Below are 20859 nucleotides of genomic sequence, written 5' to 3'. Positions count from 1 at the left end.
TTGATGAGAACGGAGTCCAGAGTAGCAGTTAAATACATATTTCTTGACTTTGTACAGAGTAATTGAATATACAGTGATTATATTACATTTGCATGAAAAGGCCTTTAGCTCGCAATTGTAAAGTCGTTGAACAAGTCCGCCAGCAAATCATCTTGACACGCCAACGAGTCAGGGCTCCCCAGGCTATATGTGCTCTCAAAGGCGTGGATGCTGAGACGCGTGAAAAATGGCCTCAGAAGTCTATCTACTATTTCATCCTTGGCTGTCTCTCTACTCAAATCGGTACCAAGCCATAGACGGTTGAATTCATCGTCACGTTCGCCAGTTTCGTGAAGATGTGCCGTGGAGCCGTTTTTCGTAGTGCCCAAAGCTAGAGCAATCTCGTCCGCCAGTGCCACGGCCTCCCATCGATCTGGTGGGTATATAATATCGATTGTATCCGTGACAAACAGCCATTCCTGCAATTGGAAGTCATCTGGCGATGTAAGGAGCAAAGTCTCCAGAAGCTTGCAGGCCTGCAACAGGCAATACGGATTGTACGTCTCTGATTCCCGTCCCGGAGCGATGGTATAAACCACTTCTTGAAGCTCGGTATTAATCAAGGGCCAAAACGGCGCTAGATGGATTGTAGAAGTTTTAAGAACCAGTGCCCTGAGCACCATGTACACCTCAGCTCTCGTTGCGGAAGAGGGTGACGAGATATGCGTGGCGGCGAGGAGATCTTCTAACTTCTGCTGAAGCACAGATAAATCGCCGCTAAAATGATCCTCATCTGCGGCCAGAATCAAAAGGGCAATCCTGCGGAGATTCAGCTGCGATTTACGGTCAGCTTCGAGTCGAGCTGCCGAAGCGCCAACACCAAACATTATCCCGGCGGATGAAGGCTGTGAGAGTCGAGACAATAATTCTGGAAGACGCTCTTTGTCCGTAAGCGTCCATTGGCGGAGGAGACCTAGCCAGTTGCTCTTCACAAGATTCAGCTTCACGGCGAAGAACTTAGGGTCATTTAACGCATCCCCAACGTCCTTTCTCCAGTATCTGGAAGCACTTGGGATCTTTGACATTTGTTGAAGGATATCTAACATGGTTTTATTGATATTTTGTGGGAATAGTCGAGAGTGAAACAAGGGTGCGAGTATATTTGTCGAAATGTTGGACATGGCGGACGCTATACGATCTGCGTCACCTAATGAGGTCGTCAATGCTGGCATGATGGAAGATAGAATACTGTAAACATCGTCCGGTCCGATTACTAGGTCCTTGCTCAGCGAGGAAACCTGGTTGTCTGGATTTTGAACCGCGCGGGACGTTGACGATTGGTCTTGAGACGCGCCTGTCGGCTTACTAGTCGAAATGGCAGTGAGAAGCCTCAAAAGTATGTCCTGTTCAAAGTCAGACTTATTTCTGGCACGACTATTAAGTAAGATGACTTACTCCTAAGTCCCTTTTAGCACGTTGGTCTTCCCCGAAAGTTGTATGCTCCATCTTTTCGCCCAATATTGCCGCAAATTCCAACAGCCGAGATAGAATTTGGCGATGGGGAAAAGGATTACTTAGAACATCTCGTAGGAATGTTGTGCAATCCAACCAAATCTCATCTAAGACGTCTTCATCTAGCGATCTCGCATACATGACCAAGAACGCCGCCAAATCTGCCTCAGTTAAGTGGGACATCATGGCTGACTTGCGACTTGGATCCAGGGCTGCCGGGTTCGTTCGACTATAGATTGCATTGAAGACTGCCGGAATGGCTACTTTTGGTCTAGAACCCTCCAGCGTGTGCAGGAGGTTAAAAACAGATCTCCCGGAAATTCGATTATCTCCTCTGAGCGACGTACGCCAGAGGTCAATCAAAGTCTCTAAGCACTCCAAAGTTTCCGCGGTGAATAAATGCTCGAGGATACGCCTAGATCTGTTCCGCATTCTCAGTGACGTATACTGAAACGACGCTTGACAATCGGAGTCCCGTGTATCTTTGCCTCGGCCACTGTCACCCCAGGCCCAAATCGAATAGCACAAACGCACTGCATCTTGGAAACAAAGAAGAACAGTTAACCGATCGTTGGCAGTAGCGCTGCGAGGCTGGCTAACCTCAGCGGTAAAAACTCCCGAAACCATGTTGCCAAAGAAGCCCTGCGGCTGATCAGGAGTTTTTGTTGCCGAACCATGTGATTCCTCGAGCAATAGGCGGTCATGGGCTGTAGCAATGCAATTTTCTAACGCAGTGAGTAAGGCGATAGTAACATGCTCTGACCGGTTGTGGGAGGCGCTTTCAGTTTGTTGGAACATTAACTGGAGTTCTTTATATGATTGGTTTATTTCCTTGCAGAGGCATTCCACCAGTTTTAAAAGCACCTGAAAGATAACCCCCAGATAGAGTGGCAAACACTCTGTGAGGAAATGTACCCATTTATCGATCATGGGCCGTGAAGACTTCGCGCGAATGCCCTTCAGTAGACAATCTAGAAGTTGAGATGGAGGCTGTGGCAACTGAGATATAATATAATCCTTCTCCGATCTCTCCCCCGTGAAAGATAGCCTTGATATGTTTGACAATGCCTCCAATGAACTCCTTCTACGTTGATTTTTGGAAGCCATGGCAGCAGATAGTTCCCTTGTGTCATGTGCGAAGCGGATTTTGAGGGAAGGTAGAATGGCATCTATTATAGCACTTTGGAGCGTAGTTTCGTTCCTATCCAGACAAGACGATAGCTGTTCGATAAGAATTGTATCCAGGCTGAGAGGATAAAGTGAGTCTGCGCCGGGGCCCAAGAGAAGTTGATGTAAGACAAAAAGTGCAACTTCTTGTAAGCCCTCTCCACGTAGACCCATGTTGGTGGAGATTTGTTGCCTCTCTTTGAGTACTCGTACCGATAGTTGCGCGATTGTACTCTGTAAGCTCGATCTATCTGTAGGAATATGAGCTATATAACTTCTCCGGCTTCCTTGGGAAATAACATTTCACCTACCTTCAACATCAGTCTGGAGGGCTTGCTTGCTACAATTAGGAGAGATCTTGGAAGTGAGAGCGGACCAGCCAGCATGATTTAATGCTAAAATGGTATTTAATACCGCCTTAAACAAGTAAAGGCATTGGACCCCATCATCTAGTCCAGCTTTTGCGTCAATACCGCTAGGAATGGAGATATCAGGTCTGAAATACTGAAACTCGGATAATTTTGAGGTCAATATATCTAAGACACTAGACGCTTGTGAGTGGCTGCCCTGATCCAGGAGCAATAGACAATTACATACTGATATGCAGTCGAGGGGTCTTGGACCCATTGTTTGACCATTGAGTATGCCCTACCAGGACCGGAGGCAAGGAGATCCAATGCTATGAAAAGTGGCCGTTCGAGGAGTGAGAGCCTGTAAGCCGATTGCGAATCCCGACCAGGTGTTTGGTCGAACGGATATTCCCAGATAACCCTTGATGCAGAACGACTACTGCCAGCTTGATAGCTATGATTCCAGAGAACAAAAAACTTTTCGACTCGATCGACCGAGGTTCGGTGCGAGAAGCTCGATGTTGTAGATGGAATCATCAAAGATGTAATTGCGGCCTCAACAATGCGATCATTCCAAGATATTGAATGTAAAAGCCAGAAGCAACGAACCGCCTCTACATGAAACACCGGGCTCAATGGGGATAGGAATTCCCACAATTGCTGCACCAAATAAGGCACAATATCGCAGATTTGGCCATACGAGATATAGCTACCGGTTTCATGAGTGGAATACAATGTTGTAACAATGGAGCATATCGCAGAGAGCGTGGTCATTGATAATTGTCCCTTTGCGACGGAAACCTTTTCATACATTGCCAGGTAAAGCTCTCCACTTTCAAATATTTGTGATAGCGGGACTTTCTTGAGCAGTGATAGAAGGAAATTTATCTGGTCTTTCGGTCTGGTGTGTGGCTTTTCTGCTTTAAGGGCGTCAATAACTTGAGAGTGCGCTTCACAAATAAGCAACTCTGCCAGGATTTTCGGCGTGAATGGCGGTTCCGGATCGTCAAGGCTCTCTTTCGTGATAGCATAGAATCTATGGAGTTGCAAAGATATCTCATCCAAAGTCATAGTTTCTGCAGTCATTATCATCTGATGATGAGATTGATTGCCTTGTGGCTTTTCGATGAAAGCCCTGCCGGGAATCAAACCTAGCAGGTGGTGGGCGATCCAAGATGCCTCGTCGAATGCTGACTTAGAGATTTCCGAGTTCTCCTTTGTGGATGATAGAGTTTTCATTGTAACAAGAGTACCAAGGAGTAGGAGTGGAACGTGAATTGTCAACATTTCTTCCTCTTTGATGTTAAAGTGGGATATGGCAAAACGTGCGAGCCGTAGGTTCCCTAACACTTTATCAGATACGTCCTGATTCATGTCAAGGACGAGAGTAAGTAGCTCAGAGAATATTAGGCTGCTTTCAACACCGTCGAAGAATGCACTTGCAGATCGGAGGACTTCATCAAAAGCCTTTGGGGTTGCAACCCGATAGTATTCCTGCACGTTTCGCAAGACAGGAAGAAATATCTCTGGTACAATCAATCCACCAACTTCCCAACGATCCATTAATGACAGCGATATTCGGAACGGCTTCGCTCGTTCCTGTGGAACCGTATGTTTCCTTGCAATCATCCCTTTAATGCTGTTCACAAGCGGCACCAAACCGAAGCGTGCAAAGTATTTAGATTTTGGTATACCCTTCTCTGATGGAAACATTGAGCGCCCACTAGTAATGGATTTTAGGTCAGAATCGCCATTTTCGTCGGAGTTCTGAGCTAGATCGGGCCCGAGAAACCATGTCCAGAGCCTGCGATTTAAGCTCATATCTCTTCGAATGACCACTCCTGCAGCTGCAGCAACCAGCAGCTCCAAGTCATCCGCGGATATACGAGTCTGTAAAACTGGGGAATGAAGGGGTAAATGGGTAACAAGTAAGTCCAGGTAATTTCTTTGCACAAGCAATTGATCATCTGCTAAACCGGTTGCGAAGCATCTTATAAGCAGGCCAGGCTCGGGCGAAGTCAGAGATGCGATCGAAGCAGATATTTCTGTTTCTTCTTCCGGGTGTGCTTGGTTCAATGGAGCAGCCCATGGTGCATGTCCTCCCAGCTTTGGGAAATAACGGTTTAGATAGGCCAACACTCCCATTCTCCTTGTAGGACTGGTGATGGATGCGAGGAACAGGCACTGCCAAAAGTATTGACTGCCGGCGTGAGAGTCGGACGCACTAATATTTCCCTTAACCTCACTCGAGATATCTCGAAATCGATTCACTATTCTGAGAGTGGTCTCGAAATCCTCGCTAGTCTCTTCCTCTAAGCCGGGAAGCAACGATAGCAGTATTGCTTTCAAAGCCGGTCGGATGCATACCGCATCTAAATGAGCAATATACGTTTCAACTAGCGAGAGGAACAAGGGTCGAACGGAAAGCGACGCAAAGGTAAGGGTGGGTGCAAGACCGGGTAAGTAAAGCGAAAGATCGCGAGCGAGGCCATCTGGCTACAATGATAAATGAGCTCATGTTTATTGTGAAGAGCAAGAAGGGTTGTTTTGGCCAGAGATACCTTCAACAATGCGAATATGTAGCCGTATACCTCGAGTGCCTTTTGATGTACACCAGAAGGGAGTGAAGGATTCAGGCATTGAGCAAGTCTCTTAGCAACGATGACTTTCTCTGGGACGACCGCCAAAGACAGGGGGTGAGATTGAAGAGCCTATGATCATCATAATATCTCAGCTTATGTAGAATATAACTATATCGGCGTGCTCCTAACCTTGAGTAAGCGGCTCAGAAAGGAGATGTAGTCTGCCCATTCCTGCAGAGTCGTGTCGAATAGGGACAGAGCCCGCTCGACGTTGGAGGCATAGCGCCGATAGGCTTTGTCCTTTTTAAGTCCATCTAACACCCGCAGTGGTTAGTATTGCGTTGCCAAAGCTCAAGCCCTCATTCATGCTCGCCTACCTTCGTATGCGCGGCTTTGGTTTTTAGGCAGCGAAGCTTCAGAGCTCGCAGGAGACGAAGACCTTGCCAGACTCGCCGGATCCAGACTCATGATTGTGCCCGACAATAATATCTCCTTCGAATACACAGATTGATCGTCATCTTTGGCTGAAGCGCTGAGCTTGGTGGAGCCGAAGACCGGAGGACACGGTGGTTTTGTTATTGAAATAGTTCAATGCGCTTCGTCCCACAAACTCCACAGCCAACCCGATGACCTCACAACCCCGTTCCGTCTCAACATCATCGACTCTCATGATAGCAGTATTAAGAATACCCTGTACCACTTGAAGAATATAAATTGCATATCCCTTCTTCCCAACAGACATATTTTTCGAAGTCAAATATATTTCCACACATGTGCTTACTCGTATTTAATCTTCCAAACGACAAGTGTGGTGGCGACCATTTGAGGCGAATCTCCATGCAAATGACCCATCTCAAATGGATACTGGCAAAGAGAAAGACCGCTTAGATACGGAAAACCCATCGTTAATAGCTGGCAATACAAAGCAGCAAGCTACATCTCAAAGTTCTGAGAGTAAAACAAAGCTTGCTGTTGAAAAGGACACCGACCCTCCTCTCCCATCACGCCCAACAACCAGGTCTGCGACAGGGCGATCCAAGGCCGCTCCCGATACCGTGCTATCCATACGGCATGCCTCAAAGAATGTTCTTCAATCCAAGCCTACAACAGCTGTTTCTCTACAGGATATCAATTCTCAGACCTTCCAAGAAGGCTCCAACGATATCTATTCACTACTAGAAGCAAGATCAGGTAACGAGGAGGCTATCAAGTCCAAATGCAGTTTGAATCGACCCGGGAGCGGGAAAGAAAGCGATGCAGCAGATTCTGCTAGCGTCAAATCCGTCATTCTCGGAGAAGGAACGCCAGTTGAGGTGGGAAGCATTTTCGGCGATTTTACTGGCGCAGGTCAACCACAGCCGCTATGGGATACAAAGAGAAAACAAGTGAATATATTTGATCGTAGTGAGCCTGGACTAGAGGACGACGACCTCAGTCTAGACTTTGAAAGCGAATTTGATTGCGTTGAAGATATCGCAGCAGACGATAATGGCGGTGAGTGCTAACCAAGGTCTAGAGATCCCAAATCAGGTGGCTAACTCGGTTTTATAAATAGACAAAATCTTGGAAGAGTGGAGACAAAAAAGAAAGCATTATTTCATATTATCCGCGGCAGGAAAGCCAATTTACACCAGACATGGTGATGATGGTCTGATATCACCTTATATCGCCATCATTCAAACCATCATTTCGTTCCATCAGGAATCCAGCAATCCGTTAAAGAGTTTTAGTGCGGGTAGAACGAAGATTGTCATCCTTTCGCAAGGCCCACTACATCTTGTTGCAATAAGTCGCCTCCTGGAGAGCGATTCGCAAGTGAGGAATCAACTTGATGCCCTATACATGCAGATTCTCTCTACGTTAACACTGCCTGCTTTGCAACACATCTTTGCTGTACGCCCATCTACAGATTTGCGGCGGCCCTTACAAGGAACGGAGTCCCTCCTATCGTCCCTGGCGGACAGTTTCACCAAAGGTTCTCCTTCGACCCTCGTTTCCGCATTAGAATGCCTTAAATTGCGAAAATCATATCGTCAGCAAATAAATAGCATTCTTCTAAAGTCAAGAGTGGAACCGCTCCTTTACGGACTCGTTGTCGCAGGGGGGAGGCTTGTGAGTGTTATTAGGCCCAAGAAACATTCTCTACACCCGGGGGATTTACAGTTAATATTCAACATGATTTTTGAAGCGGATGGAGTGAAAGCGGGCGGCGGCGAAAGCTGGATTCCAATATGCCTCCCCGGATTTAATAGCAGAGGCTATTTGTATATGTATGTTAGTTTCCTCGACCTTCACGATCACCTACCAGAAGACGACAAGGATATCAATAAAGACGATGCGGTGGCCATCATTTTGATCAGTGCAGACAAAGAGAGCTTCTTCGTGCTGCGAGAGATGCGAGATTCGGTTGTGCAAGTAAGTCCTTTCCCGTAATTTAAGCTCGTCAGGTTGTGATTAATTTCATTTAGGAAATGGAGAAAAGCAACAGCAAGAATATTATCAGGGCAGCTATCGAGAAAGGTCGCCCGACCACCACGGATATCGTTCCAGGCACCGTTCTCCGACATTTCCTCTATAAATCTAAATCCAATGTTCAGTTTACCATGTCATCCTATTCCCCTGATTTCACAACCCTAGTCGCACGTCGAAGGTATGTCCTATATTCTAACAATACGATCTAAGCAGGGCTTAACTAGGTTATACGCAGGTTGCTATCTACCTACCATGGCCTACATAGCAGCGTCCATTCTAAAAATACACATGTCAAGGTACAACACTGCGCCTCCAGGTTTATGAATTCTCTAGCATGGGTAACTCCGAATTTTGAATTGTACTGCGTGGCTTCACCCAACAGCAACAAAAATGCTTTATCTCAAAGCGCAAATAAGATAGCCCAGTGGGTGCAACAGGAGGATGAAAGGGTCTTCATCATCGGAGGTGCTGTAAGTGATCATGCAGAAACCAGTCAAATATAATCCGAAGATTTTCGAGTGAGAATGCTAACTTTTGGAAGGTTTTCTGATTTTGACATCAAATATAATAACCAACCCGTAGTTATAGTTAAGGGAAATTATGATCTTACATATTGATCTTTGACATAACGTTACATACGCATGCAGAATCTCTCTGTGGTGATTGGACTAGGCATGGTCGGAAGAACAGGCTATGCCCACCTAGCTTCCTCGACGAAATCAACTAGTTGTCTATGATCATGTCTGCGTTTATTATAGTTTATCGCCGATGGAGCTAAAGACAAGTATCTCTTGCAAAGTCACAAAATTGATATCGATATTCTAAAAGTGAAGCCAAAGGAGAGTATTGAGGTATTGCCAGTCAAGTAGGCATCATTCCAATAGCAAGAGAATTGCTAGCCTTTGACTTAGGCGCATGCTTCGATCTGGATGATGAGGATTTCGATCGCCACTGACCAGATCGTGCTTTTTTGCCGGAGCCACTGCTAAATGATTTATCCTTCCGAGCTTGCCTAGGGGCCCGGTCGCTTTTTGAACTGAACGACCCCTTTCTCGAAGTTCGTGGTTTTCCCGGACTGCTATTATTTTTCTGGGAACTTTGGTATTCAGTCACTATATAACGAATCAGCTGGTTTGAACTTTTAAGGAATCGTTGAGGCAGCTATATATCTTACTTCGGGATCTGAAACTAGTACTTGACTGAGATGGCCTACTGAAGTACCGGCTTTTTGTTGCTCCAGTCTCTTCGGAGGGATTTGGGTACTCCCGATAATCATCGTCATCTCTTTCATCATCACTAATAATAGTGACCACATTGTGATTTGGGTCCGGGACGGGTAATTCCTCTCGATCGTGATTGTCCACGGCATCTGCAGTAAACTCGTCGTAACGCTGTTTAGACATATCAACGAGCTTTAAGAACTTATCGCCGTATAAATCTACTTTCTCGGGGTCAATATCGGGAATTCGGAGCAGTTGACTCTTATCTTAGTATTCCTTCAGCAGTGGTCATATAGCAGTATAACAGGGGGTTGACATACTTTTGGGGAAGCGAATCCCCATCTCACGTAGAACTCTATCTGGAAAGGGTTGGCTCCGAAGGTTCTTTTTCAACATAATCTGTGACTGTCTCAGCAATGTCACCGCACAGGCGCCTAAGAAAACCACTTACAGCTTGACATTCCTTCTTTGCCATTAATAAAAACTCGTCCAAAATCATGGTTTGAAGTTGAGTTAGGCCATGCCGGCTTCCGTCATCCGTGATTCGCGGGCCAACATCACGAACTCGGGATCGAAGCAACCTTCCACCCTGGCGAATAGGCTCAAAGCCATCGCTATCGCTTTCATTTTCCTCCTCTAAATCATCCTCAAAAGAATTTGCACACTGCTTCCTAGCACGACGTCGGGATACGCTTTGGATAGGAGAAGAAACGTTTGTTGATTGGGGGAGTTCATCCATCACCGCTCGAACACCTGTTACATTAGAACCCAGGTTTCTCTTCTGTGACTTCGACAGGGGTTTTGTAAGTTTCTTGGAATTCGGGGATACCCTGACCGCAAGAGTAAATTTCTGGCATCCAGACCTAAAGTCAGCAGCCCTAGGGCCTAATTCGACGAATTGCTCGGTCATGTTTTTGTGGTTAGGAATGTTTCTTTCAACCAAAGCTCCCTCCGCAACAAGCTTCCCAAACAAGCGCTCAACGTCGTTGCGATCTAAATCGGCACCCATTCCGTATTCTTCAATTCGGGTATGCTCTTCTCGCCAGAATCTTTTAGGGTTGATACCTCTGAAAACATCGATACAGTAAAGGAGGGTTACCCTGTCATTTTGTAATCGGCTCACGAGCTTTAGAGCTGCGGTAGCATATCTAGTAAAATCGAGGATTTCGTGCTTCGAGCCTGACTGGCAGTTGTCGCATGTGCGCATACAATTCTCTCGTTTGAAGTTCTCACTGAAATACGCCAAAATCTGTACTCTTCGGCAATCGCTCTTATTCTGACAAAATTGAACAACATGCTGGAGCATTTGATGCTGTCGATCTTTTTGTTGTCGATCTTTTCTGCCATTTTTCTCGTCATCGATGATTTTCCGGATGGCGACCACATCTCGGTATCCATAGAACAGAAAACACTCGGATCGTTTGCCATCTCGCCCAGCTCTCCCTGTCTCTTGATAATAGCCCTCCAAACTCTTTGGGATGGTGTGATGAATGACAAAGCGGACATCTGGCTTGTCAATTCCCATGCCAAAAGCAATTGTAGCCACGATGACATTATGTTTTCCATCTTGCCATTCTCGTTGAACACGAATTCGATCATCAGGTGCCATGCCAGCATGATAATGAGTAGCCTTAACGTGGTATTTTGTACACAGATCCTTCGCAACTTTTTCGCAATTTTTTCTTGATAGACAGTATATTATCCCAGTTTTCCCGTAGTGAAAGTCAATGATTTTGGCAATGTTTTCAAGCACATCTTCGTGATTCCCTTTTACCCGGACTTCGTAGGTAAGGTTCGGACGGTTGAATGACTGAGTAAACTTTTCACAGCCATCCATACCAAGATTATGGATAACGTCAACCTTCACATTTTGCGTTGCTGTCGCTGTAAGGGCCATCAAAGGTACTCCAGGAAAGTGACGTCTAAAATCTCCCAGTTCCTTATAGTCTGGTCGAAAGTCATGACCCCACTGGCTCACACAGTGCGCCTCGTCTATAACAAGCCGGGCAAATTTCTTCCTTCTATGGAGCTGCCTGAGCGTATCGAGCATGGCTTGGCTTTTGTTGACCATTTCTGGGGTTACATACAACAGTTGTATTTGATCTTCCACCCTAGGGTCCTGAAGATACTCCAGTATTTGGCGGCGTTCTGCGGCTTTAAGAGAGCCATTGATAAAATGCGCTTTGACACTTAGGGATCGTAGTTGGCCAACTTGGTCATCCATGAGACTCAAAAGAGGTGATATGACCACTGTGACTCCTCGGGTACGACCGGACTGCACAACAGACGGCAGCTGGTAGCAGAGTGACTTTCCACCTCCAGTAGGCATCAAAACAAATGCGTCTTTCCCGCTTAAAGTTGCATTGATCGCTTCCAGTTGATTAGGACGAAAGCCACGAAGATTAAAGATATCCCTCAGTGCAGCCTTTACGTCCGCAGACCACGGATAATTCATTCCCTCGACTACAGCGGGTGTACCCGACACTTGCATTTTTTTCCGAGGTGGTGATCGGGCAAAATTAATGTTGCTTTCTTGGAGCACGTCACGAGTAGGGCGATGCATGCTGCTCTCGAAGTCCTCTGCTGCCTCAAGCATATCATCGTCATCTGCATCAACATCATATTCAATATCCGATCCTGGCCTTAGTGGTGTCCCCATGGTTCGGGAAAAGAGGTCGCCATCATCAAACACATCGTCGTCAAATTTCAGGTCGTCGATATCTTGGTAAGGCTTGTTGGAGGGGGAAACCCCCGGGCTATTCCTCCAAGGCGCATCAAAACTATCTTCAAAAGGTCGAGTAGATCCCGCTCTGGTAACAGATGTATTGGCGAACGTTTTGGTGCCAGAGTCGCTTCGATACGAGTATTTCCTTTGCGGGCAGGTGGTGACAGGTGTTGGTAGGGACATAGCGTGAGTGTAGCCAGAAACCCCGGCCAAAAATTGAGAAGAGCTTCGTCTCCCGGCTGGTGCTGTACGAACTTCCGAAATTTGGGTTCCTGAAACCAAAACTCTATGATCTGGTGTTTGAGCGTTTGAAAACGAGCCGGTTTCACTGTCAATAAAAATTTCCGCCTCCTGAATCAAACCCACGATCTTTTCCCTGCGTTGAAGCATGTCCATTTCAAGATGCCTACATTCGATAACATCCGAAGAAGAAGACTCCGGAACATCCCCAGTCTGAATATGTTGCATCAGTCTAAATTTAAGCTCGTCTAACTTATTGCGTAATGTAAGGTACTCTTTCTTTTCTCTGCAGAGACTCTCGATAGCTTTGACCCTTGAAAGCAAGGCCTTGATCTCCTCTAGCACATCCGCTGGAGGGGCAGATCCATTGATCACATGCTGGTAAGCACTATTGGCTTTCCGATCACGCTCGGAATTTACCTTCTTTAGGGCATCAGTCATAAAAGAGTCGGCAATATTCAAAAATCTCGAGAAGAGAGGATTATCATTCTCAAGAGGAAATCTGGCGTCCGTGGCTGGTGGCATGGCTCCACTTTGCAAGTCGCAAGGTTTCTGCTTAGTCGTGTCACATTTGTCGTCTGTTAGGAGTGCGCTTTGATTCTTTTTATGTTGTACCCTTGGGTGCAACTCGGCACTACTTAAAGATGTGCGAGCTCGACCTTCCGGTTCAGCCTCCCATATCGCATCGCTAGCTTCTTCTTCGGAATCGCTGATGGTTATGAGGCGTGTTTTGAGAGGAGAACTATGTTTTGGTGTCTTCTGAGACCAAGAGTTCATCAAGTTTGGGGTTTTCGCCTTTGTTGGTGTGGGTGTTCGGCGCCTGGGGGAGGATTCACCGGACGGCGGCAGGTCACGTTCATATTCGTCGCTTTTCCTTTTCCTACCCTGATTAGAGACCAAGGGCTCCCTGTGTGCAGCATAATCTTCTGTCCATAGCCGCTGAGGCTCCCCGAAAGCCGAAATCGTCCCAGAGGACGAAGTGTGATGTTCCAGATCATTGGTGAGATCAATAGACTCGATATCGTCAGGTAACAAAGCCTGGTCAAAAGGATATTTCGGTTTAAAGGAAGGCGATCGCCATATATCTGCCTTGGTGAGAGGAGATTCGGTGGAACTGTTTTTTTTTGCTGTAGAAAACTGTCAGCGACAAGGACACCACGGCCAAATACTAGCAAAGACTATAGACTAACGTGTCTTCCGAGATCGAGATTTGCTTGAACTAGGTGCTTCTAACACGAATTCATTCTTTCTTTTCGACGAAGTGCTTGATTCAGTAGCCGAGCCTGCCTTGGTATCTAAACACAATAATTTTGACCTCGACGGTGAAGTTGGTGCGAATTGGAGCCAAGCCATATTCCCCGTGCCAGGTGAAACGCCATCATCGGCATTCTCGTGAGAGGGTTGAGCGGTTGAATCAAGGCCTATCGTGCCAAAAGGGTATGATACGGCACTCTGCGCGGTATTTGGATGGGTGGGAGGAAATTGGCCGGCAAAGTCACGTCGAACGGGCTCGGATCCACGGTCTCGATGTCGCGTCTGGATTTCCACTGCTGCAAAAGATTCTTGGGGCCGGTTCAACAACCAAATCAAGTGATCCCCTAAATTATGTTGTGTCATAGATGCGAATCATATCTGTTCATCCGGAACGGTCGTTTGGTGTTGGCATCTGGTGGGTTGCCCTAGACTCTGGTGAGTGTCGGTTTATTTAGATGGACTCGACGCGTCGGCACGTGACGTGGGCCGAGAGGTGGTGGACGGAAGGTTTCTGCACTATAGAATCAAAGAGTTACACATATCTCGATCATGACTGCATCTTTCGTTCACAGCCATATACATGCAGCCTCTGATCGAGAGGCGGCCTTTTGACAAAGACTGCTCCGTACTCATCCTTGCTCACTGGCTTTGACTACCATTTAACAAACGTGTTAACTCGTTAGTTACTCCGTAGTTCAAGTTTTCCCGATCTCCTCGGGAACTCATTTGTTCTCGAGAATTTGATAACTGCTCCAAAGACACTCCAAAGTCAAGGAGATTAGGAATATCAATAGCTAGTCCTCGGTATGGCAAAGGATAAGAAAGCCAAGAAAGCAGAGCAAAAGGCCCGCACCGCGGCGAAACAGGCCAAAAAAGCGGCCCAGAAAGAAAAGAAGTCCAAAACAAAGGCTGGCACGCAAGATGACAGTGACGCTGAAGACGTTGATCTGGACGCTGTCCTGGCCGCTTATGCTGAGGAGCAGGCCAAATTTCTCAAGGTCACGGAATCGAATAGCGAACCGCCAACCCCGCGCTCGTCAGCAACCCTTGTTGCGTCTCCGTCAAACCGGAATGAACTTTTCATTTTTGGTGGCGAGTTTTATGACGGAACACTCGCTACCTTTTTCAACAACTTATATGTTTACTTGATTGATAAAAACGAATGGCGGGAGGTGACGAGTCCCAACAGCCCGTTGCCTAGGAGTGGACATGCTTGGTGCCGTGGAGGGAATGCTGGAGGCATATACCTCTTTGGAGGTTGGTTGCCCCAAAGATAGAAAATATCTTGCATTTAGTTTGTAGTATAGAATACTAATCGTAAACAGGAGAATTCTCCTCTCCCAAACAGGGGACTTTTTATCATTACAACGATTTTTGGCATTTAGATCCTTCTGCCCGTGAATGGACTCGTCTTGAGACCAAAAGTAAGGGTCCTCCGGCGCGAAGTGGGCATAGAATGACCTATTTTAAAGTGAGTCTAGCCTTCTCGTTCCATTTTACAAATAGGCTGACATCTATGGAGAATTATATTATTCTATTTGGCGGGTTTCAAGATACTTCGCAGCAGACAAAGTATCTTCAGGATCTTTGGATATATGATTGCCAAAAGTATACGTGGTATAATCCGACTCTGCCGCCTGCATCACAAAAGCCCGATGCACGATCTTCTTTCACTTTGCTTCCTCACGAGTCGGGTGCCGTGCTGTATGGTGGGTATTCCAGAGTTAAAATGTCAGTTACGGCTGGAAAGGGCCAAAAGGGTGGCGGATCCCAGCGTATGGCATTGAAGCCAATGGTCCACCAAGATACATGGTTTTTGCGTATCACACCTCCCGCTGCGGACGCTCCAGCTAATCAACCGCCAACCGTTCGATGGGAACGCAGAAAACGTCCGGCAAATCCCCCCAATCCCCCACGGGCAGGAGTGACTATGGCGTATCACAAAGGCCGAGGGATCTTATTTGGTGGTGTCCATGATGTTGAAAAGACTGAAGAAGGTATTGAGAGCGAATTCTTCGATTCTCTTTATGCCTGGAACATAGAACGCAACCGTTTCTTTCAGCTCTCCCTCCGAAAACCGAGGGCCGGAAATAAGAAGCAGCAACCTACTTCACAGGCAGCAAAATCGCGAAATCGAAGCAAGGCAGACGAAGAAGAGCTTCTTCGCAATTTGGCACGTTTAGAAGCGAAAGGGAGCTTATCACGAGAAGATAGTACGGATATGGAGATCCACCCCACGATTAAAGAGGATGAGGAGACGGATACGAAGCAACCGCTACCTGTCAAATTTGAAATGCCACACCCGAGATTTAATGCGCAGCTTGCAGTGCAGGAAGACACACTATTTATATATGGTGGAACCTTCGAGCGCAAGGACCAGGAATCCACGTTTAACGACATTTATTCAATTGATCTGATGAAGCTGGATGGAGTGAAAGAGATCTTCTATCAAGAACCCGATCACTGGAATGACCTCGCTGAAGCCGAAAGTGACGAAGAGATGGAAGGGGATGAATCTGAAGGAAGTGAAGACGAGGATGCAGAAATGGAATCTGTGGAGAGTCTATATACGCCTCCGACGAAGATCGATGTGTCGACCCTTGAAGGTACTGGGGCTGACCAGGAGCCAGCTGAGTCCAAATTACAAGATTCACGTCCTCATCCAAGGCCCTTCGAAAGCCTGCGCGAATTTTTCAATAGGACTTCGATAGAATGGCAAGATATTCTGATGTCTAAGCTCAAAGATAGCACTTTAACGATAGAAAAGACCATAAAGGAGCTAAGGAAAGATGCATTTGATCTGGCCGAGGATAAATGGTGGGATTGTAGAGAGGAGATCACAGCTTTGGAAGATGAGCAGGAAGAAGCTGGTATCGGCGAAGTGGTTAGCATGTCAGAAAGAGGGGATATGGCATCCGCAGGTAGGAGGAGATGAAGACAGATATACCCATATCAACTATTCATATTTTAAACAATTCGTGTCGCTGTCTATTTAACAAAATCTTCTAAAACACTCACAACCCTTGCAAAATCCCTTTCTACATCGACCTTGTAATTAGAAATTGCAATCCGACACGCAGGTCGTCCGTCCCAAGTCGTCCCGGACACGTATAACAGTGGTGTATTGTTGATCTTATTGACTAGGCTGGCATTCAAGTCATCGTCCGTTGCGCCGAATAAAACAATCATGAACGTACTCTCCGCCAGCTCCTTTCGCGAAGAAACCCTCGGAAAAGTCACGTATTTCGGATGATCGAATAGCCAATCCGCAATACGGCGGGCGAGCCTGATCTGCCTTTCAAGCATAATTTGATAGCCTTCTCGACCATATGCCATCAGAGTAGCATAGACAGGAAGGGCTCTAAAGCGTCTTGAATTCTCGATGCCGATATTATTGGGCGACACTACAGGGTCCATAGCAGCGATAGAAAATGTCAAATATGCGGCGTTTGGATTTCGAAAGACGTCTTGAGCGATGCTTGCATGTCGCGAAAAGAAGAACCCACAATCATATGGAACATTGAGCAACTTATGCCCATCCGCGGTAATGGAGTCCGCGAGTTCTAGCCCTTCGCATCCTCTTCGTACGGAGTTGAACTCTGCAGAGCTATCATCGTCGAGAAAAATACGGCCAAAAATCCCAAAGGCTCCGTCAACGTGTAACCAAGCACCATATTTATCACATAGAGCACGGATTTGTCTGAATTCATCGATTCCACCAGTTGCAAAACGACCGGTATTCACTTCGCCGCAGGAAACGGCAACAATACTCGCCATTCCAGCAGAAGCTAGCTGCTTCTCGAGACGCTTCATATCGAACCGGAGTGGATTTTCCGTAGTACAAATGGTCTTGACGTTTGAGCGGCCAATTCCCAAGATCCCAGCCGCTTTCCCGAGTGATGAATGCGGCAAAGTCGAGAGCACGTGCAATCCACTCAAGCCAGCTGCCCGCAAGACTTCGACAATCCCATATTCTCCGACACTTTTGCAGTCAATTCCTTTCCTCTCCGCTACAGAACGCAGGACAAACTCTCTTCCACATGCCAGTCCAAGTACATTGCTCGCCGTGGCTCCAGATGTGACAGTCCGATGAGGCCACTCCCTCGTCTCCAACCGAAACAAATCAAGCAGCAACTTCAGTGACTTATCTTCAACATCCGTGGCCACAGAATGTTCCCGGATATGCACCTGGACATTTTGATCGTATGCAGAAACAATGTTATCAGCGAACCATGCAGCGGGCGTGACTCCACCAGTCACAAATCCATAATAGTTTGGGCTTATGCTCGCAAAATTCAGTCCTGGAACAATGTCCTTCAGTAAATGGTCTTTAATCTCTGCAAAGCCCTTGCCCTTGCGTGGGAGAGATTCGAAGAGTGAAGACCTGGCATGTTCCAGATCCTCGGCTGTTGGAAGGACCCGAGCAGTAGGCTGCGTACTCAGGGCTATTCTCTCAAGAGCTGCTTGCTCCTCAGTAAGAGACAAATCGTGCATATCCATATTTATCCTGAATCTGCCTTTTTTGAGATTTTGCGATCGAGTTGAGGGTGTTCGAGTGAGGGGCAACAGGGATCTGTCATTTTTCCGTCTAGAGGGTCCCTAGGATTCAGCCATTCCCGAATGTCAGCGTACTTTGAGCAAACCCCGAGGCTGGAGCAGAGTGCTTGGTTCAAAGGTTTCTCTCCACCGCCGGAGCTTCTCGTATTCGTTGGTCCTTGGGAGTAAAGCTGATCCACCAGCCTTAAAATATGTAACGATTAACTTCGTAGAAGGCGATGCAATGAATGGTAAAGCGGAAATTTCCCTCAATAGCCGGGTGTCATCGAACCCTGTACGTAGTAGAGGGTGAGAAGCTTCAAACGGAGCTTCCAGCTTGCTCCAACTCGGCGTGTGCGCTCTTGGTCTCAACTTCTAATGGGGAACCCGTAGTTCGCGTAACGTATGAACCATTTTAGCCTGTGGAAGAGCCATAGGACATGCGCTTCTAGCGATAGATCACATCTTCCACGCTGCAGTCCGTTTCCTGATTGCGGGGTTCTCAATGGCGATGGAGAATCATCCTAAAGTGCTGGGTTTGTTTTCGAGGTCCTTTCCAAAATCTCCGAGGACGTGATTGATAAAAGATGCATCGTCCCCCTCTTTAAAAGTTGGAGGAAAGATGGCCAAACAACGGGAAGGTCGAGCAACAGCGGCAAGGGGTTGGCACTAGTTAATCCATGTTCTTCGGATAACCCAGGGAGCTCCGAGGTGTCTCTGGGACGTTGCGTGTCGAATTTAACCACCACATGCTGCTGTCGCCAAAATCAGAAGCAAAACTGTCCTTGGAGGCTCCTCAGAAGTCATTTTATATTGTTGAAGAGGCGTCTTCTTAATTAAACATGGCCGTAGCAACTTTGATCAGCAAGCGTCTAAAGGACGTGCCAGGTTCGTCAAGCCCCTCCCCAGGGTAGTGGTGGCTCCATTCCCTCCCACCCAACAGCGCGCACCGCATTTCCCATGACATTTACTTGCTATTAAACACATTGCGACTAAACTTGGCTTCTACCATCCTGGGGTTATAGGCAAATTAAAGGTTGCGGAACTCTTCTTCGAGGTTCCCGTTGACTACCGCCGCCCAAAGGATGCAACCATCAGGCTCTTTGCGCGGAGCGTACAGCGACGTTCATCCTCCGCTGAAATTGAGCCTGAAGAGAGGAAATTGCCATGGGTGGTGTATCTCCAAGGCGGACCCGGAATGGGATGCTCCCAACCCCAAGATATTGGCTGGGTTGGTCCCTTTCTGGATAAAGGATACCAGGTACTAAGTGCTATCGACGCTCATTCGGAGTTACATATTTGAAATTCCAATTTCTATGTATAAAATTCTAATCTCAATTCTAGGTGCTACTTCTAGATCAACGGGGGACGGGTTTAAGCTCCCCGATCACAGCGGCGACCCTGGCTCTGCAGGGGAACGCTGTCAAGCAGGCTGAGTATCTGCGGAGCTTTCGAGCAGACAGCATTGTCCAAGACTGCGAAGCTGTACGCATGTGTTTGACTGCGGACTACCCGTTGGAAAGGCAGAAATGGAGTGTCCTAGGACAAAGTTTTGGAGGTTTCTGCGCTGTTACTTATCTTTCGAAATTGTAAGTCTATAATCCCGTTGTCCCAGAATGAAAGCACTGATTTGTTCTGCTCTCGTATGTAGCCCCCAAGGGTTGAGAGAGGTGTTCACTACGGGCGGACTTCCACCCTTGGTGACAAATCCCGAACCCGTACTCGAAAAGACATACGGTAGGTCCAGCATTGAACCTGGATACAACCAGGATTCACTGAACTTATTCGCCGCCAGGGAAACTTCAAGAGCGCAACAAGGCATATTATGGGAAATTCCCTGAGGACAAGGAGAGAGTACAGACAATTTTACGCCATCTAGAACAGAACGATGTCAAAGTGCCTGATGGCGGTGCTCTTACCCCAGAGAGATTCCTGTCTCTGGGAATTTCTCTTGGCATGCGAGGTATGCTTCCATCTACTCTACCAGATATGACTGTGCTAACCCAGGGGAAAAAAAAAAAAAAAACAGGAGGGCTTGATTACGTCCATGGTGCGTTAAGCAGAGTCCGAAAGGCAGAAACTCATTTCTAACACTGAAACTATCCAGACATTGTCCTCAGGTGCTCCAATGATCTCGAGGTGTTTGGCTTCCTCACACGGCCGACAATCTCTTTGGTTGACAGTGGTAGTACTTTTGACAACAGCATTATCTATGCCGTCCTCCACGAGGCCATCTATTGCCAGGGGTTAGCATGTTCAATCTGCGAGCTCAACTGGTAACATCTGCTAACACTCGGATAGGGCTGCTTCGAATTGGTGTGCCGATAGGGTGATTCAGAAACTGTCCAGTTTTCGAAGCCGAGGAAATCCAGAAGGGATATTCTTCACAGGAGAGATGGTAGGGTTATTATCGTTTTCTGCAGCTATGAGGAAAGGTTGCTCACACTAGCGCAGGTTTACAAGAATCTCTTCGAGACATCTACCGAATTAAAACAGATTAAAGAGGCCGCTGACATCGTTGCCTCGTACGATGACTGGCCAGAATTATACGACAAAGAACAGCTGGCAAACAATGAAGTCCCGGTTTATTCAGCCACATACGTTGATGACATGTACGTGCATTATGATTTCGCGAGAGAGACAGCTGCGTCAATTAAGGGGTGCAAGAACTTTATCACCAATACCATGTACCACAACGCTCTGCGGGCCAACATGGAGGAGCTTCTCAAGCAACTATTTGCCATGCGGGATGATACAATAGACTAGGAGTTTAGATGCATCCCATGTACGACAGAAAAATGCGTCTGTAACCGTATGATTGA

The 20859-nt window shown here is 47.0% G+C and overlaps 5 protein-coding genes across 5 annotated transcripts; 3 read left to right on the top strand and 2 right to left on the bottom strand.

The window, feature by feature from the left end:
- Positions 1-104: 104 nt before the first annotated feature.
- D8B26_002091 (uncharacterized protein) lies at positions 105-6268 on the bottom strand (the record flags this gene model as incomplete). The annotated part of the gene is made up of 7 exons (XM_003066033.2): positions 5968-6268; positions 5780-5904; positions 5570-5719; positions 3256-5504; positions 2970-3202; positions 1435-2909; positions 105-1382 (listed from the first exon to the last, which is right to left on the bottom strand). Exons 1-7 carry the CDS (start codon positions 6056-6058, stop codon positions 105-107), a joined length of 5601 nt encoding a protein of 1866 aa, XP_003066079.2. The 5' UTR covers positions 6059-6268.
- Positions 6269-6370: 102 nt separating this feature from the next.
- On the top strand, positions 6371-8871 carry MON1 (Vacuolar fusion protein mon1). Its single transcript, XM_003066032.2, has 5 exons — positions 6371-7084; positions 7146-8005; positions 8059-8240; positions 8298-8532; positions 8604-8871. Exons 1-5 carry the CDS (start codon positions 6448-6450, stop codon positions 8610-8612), a joined length of 1923 nt encoding a protein of 640 aa, XP_003066078.2. The 5' UTR covers positions 6371-6447; the 3' UTR covers positions 8613-8871.
- A 5434-nt stretch (positions 8872-14305) lies between these two features.
- On the top strand, positions 14306-16461 carry D8B26_002089 (uncharacterized protein). Its single transcript, XM_003066030.2, has 3 exons — positions 14306-14758; positions 14827-14972; positions 15024-16461. The coding sequence occupies exons 1-3, from the start codon at positions 14308-14310 to the stop codon at positions 16434-16436; spliced, it is 2010 nt and encodes a 669-aa protein (XP_003066076.1). The 5' UTR covers positions 14306-14307; the 3' UTR covers positions 16437-16461.
- D8B26_002088 (uncharacterized protein) lies at positions 16440-18001 on the bottom strand (the record flags this gene model as incomplete). Its single annotated transcript, XM_003066029.2, has 1 exon — positions 16440-18001. One exon carries the CDS (start codon positions 17999-18001, stop codon positions 16490-16492), a length of 1512 nt encoding a protein of 503 aa, XP_003066075.2. The 3' UTR covers positions 16440-16489.
- Positions 18002-18879: 878 nt separating this feature from the next.
- Positions 18880-20803, top strand: D8B26_002087 (uncharacterized protein; the record flags this gene model as incomplete). Its single annotated transcript, XM_003066028.2, has 9 exons — positions 18880-18925; positions 19063-19298; positions 19382-19626; positions 19689-19774; positions 19833-20000; positions 20067-20087; positions 20145-20283; positions 20339-20435; positions 20492-20803. The coding sequence occupies 9 exons, from the start codon at positions 18880-18882 to the stop codon at positions 20801-20803; spliced, it is 1350 nt and encodes a 449-aa protein (XP_003066074.2).
- Between the last annotated feature and the right edge of the window lie 56 nt (positions 20804-20859).

The sequence above is a fragment of the Coccidioides posadasii genome, chromosome 1 (genome assembly GCF_018416015.2).
Source record: "Coccidioides posadasii str. Silveira chromosome 1, complete sequence".
NCBI classification, from domain to species: Eukaryota; Fungi; Ascomycota; class Eurotiomycetes; order Onygenales; family Onygenaceae; genus Coccidioides; species Coccidioides posadasii.
The sequence above is the reverse complement of the archived record's forward strand: the minus strand, read 5'-3'. Positions and strand labels throughout refer to the sequence as shown.

Coding starts and splice junctions, on each gene's coding strand:
- MON1 (XM_003066032.2), top strand. CDS start 6,448: ATGGATACTGGCAAAGAGAAAGACCGCTTAGATACGGAAAACCCATCG. Junction 7,085..7,145: donor CGCAGCAGACGATAATGGCG/GTGAGTGCTAAC, acceptor TTTTATAAATAG/ACAAAATCTTGGAAGAGTGG. Junction 8,241..8,297: donor ACCCTAGTCGCACGTCGAAG/GTATGTCCTATA, acceptor GGTTATACGCAG/GTTGCTATCTACCTACCATG.
- D8B26_002089 (XM_003066030.2), top strand. CDS start 14,308: ATGGCAAAGGATAAGAAAGCCAAGAAAGCAGAGCAAAAGGCCCGCACC. Junction 14,759..14,826: donor AGGCATATACCTCTTTGGAG/GTTGGTTGCCCC, acceptor AATCGTAAACAG/GAGAATTCTCCTCTCCCAAA. Junction 14,973..15,023: donor ATAGAATGACCTATTTTAAA/GTGAGTCTAGCC, acceptor ACATCTATGGAG/AATTATATTATTCTATTTGG.